This window comes from Megalobrama amblycephala, linkage group LG19 (genome assembly GCF_018812025.1).
Source record: "Megalobrama amblycephala isolate DHTTF-2021 linkage group LG19, ASM1881202v1, whole genome shotgun sequence".
In the NCBI taxonomy this organism is placed as follows: Eukaryota; Metazoa; Chordata; class Actinopteri; order Cypriniformes; family Xenocyprididae; genus Megalobrama; species Megalobrama amblycephala.
The window spans coordinates 40,476,058-40,484,498 of NC_063062.1; the positions used below are offsets into that span (position 1 = coordinate 40,476,058).

Below are 8,441 nucleotides of genomic sequence, written 5' to 3' on the forward strand. Positions count from 1 at the left end.
CAATACAATTAAGCACACTTCATTTTCAGGGTAATTTGGCTCCCTTAACAGGTATTAAGGGATCACTTTAGTTTATTTAATGCATTTAAAGTGTTCATAATGTACGTTATAATGCTGCATTATGTCTGTTCATAAATAATTGCAACCAAAGTTAAAAAATGCATTATGATATTTTTTAGACTCTTATTACATCTTGGTTGTTTGTCATGTGTTTTAAATCATTATAGTTGTAGTATATAGTAAAAGTGTAACGATGATATTATAATGCATTATACATGAAGGCTTTAAGTAAATTTAGATGTTTTGCAAAACATGTAACTTTATGTCACCTCATGCATTAATATGATTTGTAAACAAAATAAACTTGTTTTTTGATTTCTTTTCCCACAAAATGTGTTGCACCGTGTCCTCAATTCCTTCCTGAACTTTTTTTTTTTTTTGGAGATTTTGGGTCAGCTATAAAATAATCTCTCTTACGGTGGACAGTTTTCTCAGTGGACTGCGGATTCTTAATGGAAAAATAAAAAGATGGAGTAAAATATATTCACGCAGGTTGCGGTGGAGGGAAAATCAATTCTCTGGGCTCCAGGAGAGAGAGATACGGCCACACTGAAGCCCATTAGGACACAAGCTCTGCGACTCAGCGTTTTACCCTGCGCGGCTTGGAATAAAAAGCTTTAATGTACACCATTAAAGTCATGGTTCTGACTATTACATGCTTTCTCATCTGCTGTCAGACAGTCATCAAGCACACATTTTCATATCACTCACAGCAGCTTTGCTTTATTGTAGGTTATATTTACCTATAATATATTTGTATGTTTACCAGCTCATTTTGGAAATAAATATTGGATGCCAACATGCTGTGCCACAGACGACACCAAAGAGCATGAGACGTTTTTACGTGTGTTACATGAGCATAATATTGAGCATAACAGTGAGATATTATGATCTGAGGTCTCTATACCATAAAGAATGTCATTATAGTTATAATAGTTTTCATTCATTAGATCAGGTGAGAGGCTACAAATTCTAAAATAACCAATTGTTCAAATATCAACACACGTCTGTTTATGAATGTTTCTGATTGGTGGCAACATTGACTCTTGTCAAATGCAAACTATACTTCCACAGCTGTGCTTATATAATCTAATAATTTCAACTCAAGTAATATTAAATAGCCTCGTGTGTAATATAATGTATAAAATAAAAACTAAAGCCAGACAGGGTGATAAGGATCTTGTTTCAGCCGCAGGGTTTGTTTTGCAGTAATGGCTGGCTGGCTATACTTCATCCATCACGTTACATAACCATGTGTGCCAAAGAAGACACGTCATTGCTTCGTTAATAAACACTGTTTATACAATATACTGAACCTGTGCAGAATGTATTTCTTTGTCAACAGATACTCTGCGAGAGGAGACGGAGAGCAGAAAGATGGACTTTCCTGTACAGTGAAGATATTAGGATCAATAATGTCAGTTTTGACAAATATCACAAGAGGAGGAGAGGGTGAAGAAGAAGAAGAAATGAATGGGCTGCGCTCAAGCCGCATGAAAAGATCAATATTTATGTGATCTTTCTGTGGCATTATTACCATATTAGACACAGTTAACACAATAATGCTGCGTATTAGAAGAAAAGCATGAGATGGATCTGATGACAGAAGCACAAACTGTGACCGCTCGGAGATTGAATCGGACAGTCAGACCGCAGCTAATAGACTCTTATCATGCATGTGTTCAGAAAAATCACAGCCAGGTTCCTGTAATAATCAAAGTGATTCAGTCAAAACTCATGAAAAATGGATGGACGTTTATCTCCATATGAATTTTGCACATTTCAGTCTTGTGATTTACATTCAGGCGTGCATTTATTGATAAAACTCTTTCGCCGTTGAACCTGCTAGGCATTTATTTTACTCCAGGGGAACTTAAATGAGAGCAATTGAAAATGCAATCACATGTAATTCTCTCATTGTTCCCGTTTCTCTGACAGAATTAGGATGCATCTGAAACCAAAAACAGTGTCATCAGTATTTAAAATCTGTAGTTGTGTATATGGAGGGGAAAACATCTGTTTACTTCCACCAAAATAGCACGAAATAGCTCTATAAACATCCAATTAAAACAGTCCAATCAGTGAGCTAATGCCCTTTCCCTTATATAAGCATCAGTGAGGGAGTTTTTCATGCTGTCAAACACTGGAAACAGGTGCAGGTCCATGACTGTTTTTGTACTAACACTCTCTCTATCTGCCAACTCCCATCTGTACACAGCTGGATCTTGGATTTATATGTGTGCAGGAACACACACACACACACACACACACACACACACACACACACACACACACACACACACACACACACACACACTGTGTGCTGCTAGACTTGAGTCAGGAGTCAACTCTGTCTCAGTCATTGAACAGAATAGGGCAAGATTAAGTCCAATTCTTCATCCCAACACTTACATTTCTTCTTTTCAGTTGTCTATTTTTCATTGTGCATGCAGTATATTTCAGAGCAGAGAGCCGTCTCCAGCCTCGAGTGTGTGTGTGTGTGTGTGTGTGTGTGTGTGTGTGTGTGTGTGTGTGTGTGAACATTATTCCACAGACTAAAAGTGAAACTCTCGTCACAGTTCAGTTCTCTTTAGCCTCGACTGTAGACTAAACATGCTGAAAGGGAAAACAGTTTAATTTCCTGTCATTCATAGCAAGTTTACAACATGCGAGACAATACTAAATCTCTGATTGTTTTTTGTTTGTTTTTGTATATTTTTGTTAATTTGAAAGAACAAAAACCAACATCAAAACAGATCAGATGAAGGACACATGAAATGAAGGGAAAATACGTCACTGTCATATATTGTGGAAAACATTGTGGCCTTGTTTCTAAACTGAGCTTTCTGCATCATACACATTCAAAAAATGATAAATGAGATTTCACCATGATAATAAAGATATGCTATAGTGCAAAACATTTTGCTTTCTATAAATGTTTCTTTGAGCTACATATACCCCAAAATATAAGATGTGTGTGTGTTTCATTTAAAGGGGTGGTTGATTATGATTTGACTGTTTTAACTTTAGTTAGTGTGTAATGTTGCTGTTTGAGCATAAACAACATCTGCAAAGTTACGACGCTCAAAGTTCAATGCAAAGGAGATATTTTCTTTTACAGAAGGACTACGTCAAATGGCTGATAAGGACTACAACGAGCTTCTTTCTGAAAAAAATTTTACATAAACCCCGCCCCCGAGAACACACAACAAAGGGGGCGGGGCCATGTTGGGCTGCTTTAGAGAAGAGGAAGAGTTGTTGTAGTCGAGTGTTGTTGTCATGCCGTCATTTTACGCCGGACTGCTTCACAAACGAGGGTCAATTCAACACAAAAGATGAACATGACGGCACATGCTAGTGGATGAGTTGAATCAACTCCACAGCAACTACATCAATTTATCCACTAACCATTCAGAAACGTCTAAAAGTTGTAACTTCTTCCTGAGTCTCTCCATCAGTGTCGACTCCGGTTTGAACAATGTAAGGCTGAACACTTTCCTCATTTTGGCTGCGTGAGATTCTCCAGCTTTGTTGTTGTTGAGCTGTTAAAGCTCCGCCCTCTTCTGGAAAGGGGGCGGGAGCAGCAGCTCATTTGCATTTAAAGGGACACACACAAAAACGACGTTTTTTTGCTCACACCCAAATATAATAAATGATCTGTGGGGTATTTTGAGCTGAAACTTTGCAGACAGAGACTTGTATTACATCTTGTGAAAGGGGCATAATAGGTCTCCTTTAAGTCAATCCTAAAAACCCATCTTTGGTGATGTCCTAAACTGGACAAGAATATTCATAAATAAAGCCTTTTGTTGTTTTTTTTTGTTTATTTGTTAATTCCAAAAAGTCCCTGTTCTGGTTAATGTTAGTCTGTAGTCATTATGTTATGGAGAACAAATGTCCCCACAAAGAGGCTAAAACATGATTTATTTTTTATTTTTCGTTTTATTTATTTTGACAAAATTTCGGTCATCATGAGGAAATCATCTTATAGATAGATAGATAGATCTATGGAGAGTCCTCATAAAACACTAAAAGCGATGTGTGTAAGAGACAAGTTTATTCATGCTATAACTTTTACAGCAGCTCTTCTGTTCTTTAAGTTACACATTAGGCTTGTTTATTTATGCATTTACAATCACTAGTGATGAAACTCTGATCTATTTCTAAGCTTGCACAAACTCGTCAGGTTGTAAAACCTGTTCTGGTGGCCCAGACATGCAGCGACATTTAGATCAATAATGCTGTCAGCCTCGGATCGGCAGCAGGAGACATGAGGACATGAAGAAGTGAAACAAGAAGCGATTATAGAGTTTACTTTCGTTAATCTTCGGCTCCTCCTCCTCCTCTCTCTCTCTCTCTCCGAGCAGAAACTCTTCTACTGTTGCGCTCTCAGTTCATACTCGCGCAGGGATTCGTTACAGCGAGTCGACTCGTTCGAACGGTTCTTTTAAGTGATTCTGTTCACTTGAGTCTTTGGATAAAGTATTTATCCGTATGTATATATGGTATTGTTTAGCGTAGTCTATATCTTTTTCATTTGATGTTCACTCGCACCTTGCGAATCGGTTCATCCGAGTCATGAAAAAGAGTCGGTTCACATGGAGCGCTTAGATTGTTAGTTCGTGCAGAAGACTATTTGAGTCTCACGCGTCCGCCGGTATCGGTGTGTGTGTGGTGTGTGTGTGTGTGAGAGAGAGAGAGAGAGAGAGCAGCTCGCTCTTATTCGAGGACTGTTGCAAACTGGACATTCCTGTGGCGGGAAAGCAGGATCTCACATCCATGCTGCTGTGGATTCCAGTAAATGCGCTCGAGGAATGCCGGCTAAACGAGCGAGAAGGTGGTGAGTGAGATCGACTTTTGCTCCATGGAGCTGGTGATTTCGCAATTCGTATTTTGCGTTGAAATGGCTGATCAGGGGACATATGACTTGCTATTATATCGTTTTCATATTAATGTGCCTAATTGAGAAGGTTATGATCAGTTTAACATATTCTGCGCACATTCTAATAGACATCTGGTGTTGTTTTTTTTTGTTTTTTTACAGTTGTTGTAATTTTGGTGCCACCCAAATTGCAGGATTATTAGATTAGACGTTGCTAAATCAAGTGCCACATCACTTATGCATGCTTTTGATTTAAAATCTTTTGAAATTAAACAATTAAAAACATTGCAATTCTAACTATTATATTTAAAACAACATTAACAATTGGTTGGAAATGATGTGAGAAGCCATTCTGCATATTGTGAAATCTGCTCCAAAATGAAGACCATGCCTGTTAAAACTAAAAGATATCTATTTGATAATTCACAACCGAAAGCATTATGTATTAACTTGTTTGTGACTTTGGTGAGATGCCAAAACTGTGAGTGGAGCAAAACAACAACAACAACAACCTTAAGACGGTCTCTGAAAGGTTGCAGGTTCAAACCTGACAGAGGAGCCATCAACAGATACTATATAGCATGTGTATAACATTCATCAAAATTATTATTATTAATATTTTTGTATTATTTATGGGTGCAATCGGAGTAGAAATGAAGCACTTTTTGTGTCTGTGGAACATTTTTGAGTCTGAACGGGTTAAAGGATTAATTCCTGATAATTTACTCTCCTCCATGTCATCCAAGATGTTCATGTCTTTCTTTCTTCATGAAGGTTTTTGAGGAAATCATTCCAGGATTTTTCTCCATATAGTGGACTTCACTGGGGTTCAACGGGTTGAAGGTCCAAATGTCAGTTTCAGTGCAGCTTCAAAGAGCTCTACATGATCCCAGACGAGGAATAAGAGTCTAGAGAAACCATCGCTCAAATAAAAATAATATACTTTTTAACCACAAATGCTCGTCTTGCACTAATCATGTTGGAAAGGTCACGCGTGACGTAGGCCGAAGTACCGATCCAGTGTTTACAAAGCGAACGTCAAAGGTAAAACAACGATGTCGGACGATTTTTGAAGTTGGAGGAGAAAATGAGATGGGGGTTTTGCACCCTACCGCGGTACTTCTGCCTATATCACGCGTGACCTTTCCAACGTGATCACGTAACATCTTGGGTGGCATGGGCGTGAGTAAATTATCAGGAAATTTTAATTCTGAAGTCAACTAATCCTTTAATAACGTTTGCATTACTGACGGATATCGCTGTGTTGTCCATTAAATCGTGTTCCTCTTCTCTCCGTAGATCACACACCTGCCGATCCTTGACAACATGACAGCGGAGTTTAATAACTTGTCGTCGCTCCTGAATAACGTGACCGAGTTTTCAAACCACACGGCGAGATGCTCGCTAACCAAGACTGGGTTTCAGTTCTACTATCTGCCCATCGTCTACATCATCGTGTTCCTCACGGGATTCATTGGAAACAGCGTGGCCATATGGATGTTCGTGTGTCACATGCGGCCGTGGAGCAGCATCTCCGTGTACATGTTCAATCTGGCACTGGCGGATTTTTGTTACGTACTCTCGCTGCCTTTTCTCATCTTCTACTACTTCAACAAAACAGACTGGATTTTTGGAGACGTGTTATGCAGACTGCAGCGGTTCATATTCCACGTCAACCTCTACGGCAGCATCCTCTTCCTGACGTGCATCAGCGTGCACAGATACTCCGGCGTCGTGCATCCTATGAAATCGCTCGGCCGGCTGAAGAAGAAGAACGCCGTGCGCACCGTCGCTTTCGTGTGGTTTATAGTGGTGGCGGGCATCGCTCCGATCCTCTATTACTCGCGCACGGGCCCCAAGAAAGGATACACCACGTGCTACGACACCACGACGGAGGATGAGCTGCCTGGGTACTTCGTCTACAGCATGTGCATGACGGTGTTCGGCTTCTGCATCCCGTTCATCATCATCTTCAGCTGTTACGGAGGCATCGTCAAGGCCCTCATTTGCAACGACATGGACAACGCGCCGCTGAGGAAGAAATCCATCTACCTGGTCATCATCGTGCTGACGGTTTTCGCCATCTCCTATCTGCCCTTCCACGTCATGAAGAACCTGAACATGAGGGCGCGACTGTACTTCCAGAGCCCGGATATGTGTGCCTTCAATGACCGCGTGTACGCCACCTACCAGGTGACCCGAGGCCTGGCCAGTCTCAACAGCTGTGTGGACCCCATCCTGTACTTTCTGGCTGGAGACACGTTCAGACGCAGGCTGTCCAGAGCCACCAAAAAGTCCTCCAGGAAAGGAGATCAGCCTCTGCAGTCCAAGAGCGAGGAGACGGCACTGAACACCCTGCCGGAGTACGTCCAGAATGGGGACAATCGTGTGTGAGAGACGGAAACACCTTCCCTCACACTGAAGGGAATTCAAATATTCGAAATCATCGTACTGTGGTCAGTGTTACTCGTGTATTGCTTTTAACATGTCAATGTGATTTTCCATGGAACTGCGGAGCAACTGAAACTGAATGACTAACAATGTTTTAACAGTAACAAACATAACAAGCACTGGCGTTTTAGTTGAGGATGTTTGAGCACTCTTAAAGATAATAAATGTTCTTGGCATCGAAGGCTCCACGAAGAACCTTTAACCACTATTCCTAACGAAAATCAACCATGGTTTTGTCAAAGTAAAACTGTGGGGTTTTTTGACTACCATTTGTATAACCACAACAAAACTATGGTTTTTGTAGCAATAACTACAAGAAACATGGCTGTTTGGTTTTATTCATAGTAAAACCATGGTTAATTTTCATAAGGGTAAAGGTTCTTTATAATGGAAAAATGTTTAAAATGCACTTCATACTAAAAAACGGTGTGTCTTTTATAGCCAAAATCGGTTCCTCTATGGCATCACTGTGTGAAACTCCTTTTGAAACCTCTATTTTTAAGAGTGAACGGCAGCACATATTAGTCCTTGTGTTCTGTTATGTTCTCAGTGAATAGTTAAGATGCACTAAAGGTATTTTAAAATAATTAATTGTCTACCTGTGGCTGTAGATTGTTGGAAGCATCCGAGACGTGTTTGTGTATTGAAGTTTGTTCATTCTACTGTTACTGTAAAGATGTGTGACTGCGTAGATCAAAAAATATCAGCCCATGAACTATGAAGGGACTCTTATAACCGTGTTTCAAATAGTCGAAAAATACTGTATGTTCATAATGTATTCTCTTTAATGATCTGTATTATTTAAAGCTAAAACAAATACAGAGACTTAAATGAAAAATCTGAAAAATGGCTCTTTATTATCAGGTCTACCAATGGCAATGTTTGGTCGACTGCGGAAGAATAGCCTCTAACAACAGCCTCTTATTTTAAGGTGACGTATTTACATTGTACTTAGTCAAATAAGTACTAAGTACTATAGAGTTACGGTTAGGGTTTGCCGTTTTTGTGTGTGTCCCTTTAAATGCAAATGAGCTGCTGCTCCCGCCCC

At 39.9% G+C, this 8,441-nt stretch overlaps 1 protein-coding gene across 1 annotated transcript; it reads left to right on the forward strand.

Annotated features, from left to right (window-relative positions):
- The first annotated feature begins 4,647 nt into the window (after positions 1–4,647).
- On the forward strand, positions 4,648–8,231 carry p2ry1 (purinergic receptor P2Y1). Its single transcript, XM_048169207.1, has 2 exons — positions 4,648–4,900; positions 6,242–8,231. Exon 2 carries the CDS (start codon positions 6,269–6,271, stop codon positions 7,334–7,336), a length of 1,068 nt encoding a protein of 355 aa, XP_048025164.1. The 5' UTR covers positions 4,648–4,900; positions 6,242–6,268; the 3' UTR covers positions 7,337–8,231.
- The last annotated feature ends 210 nt before the right edge of the window (positions 8,232–8,441 follow it).

Bases quoted from the DNA above. Each gene is read 5' to 3' on its own strand.
- p2ry1 (XM_048169207.1), top strand. From the start codon at position 6,269: ATGACAGCGGAGTTTAATAACTTGTCGTCGCTCCTGAATAACGTGACC.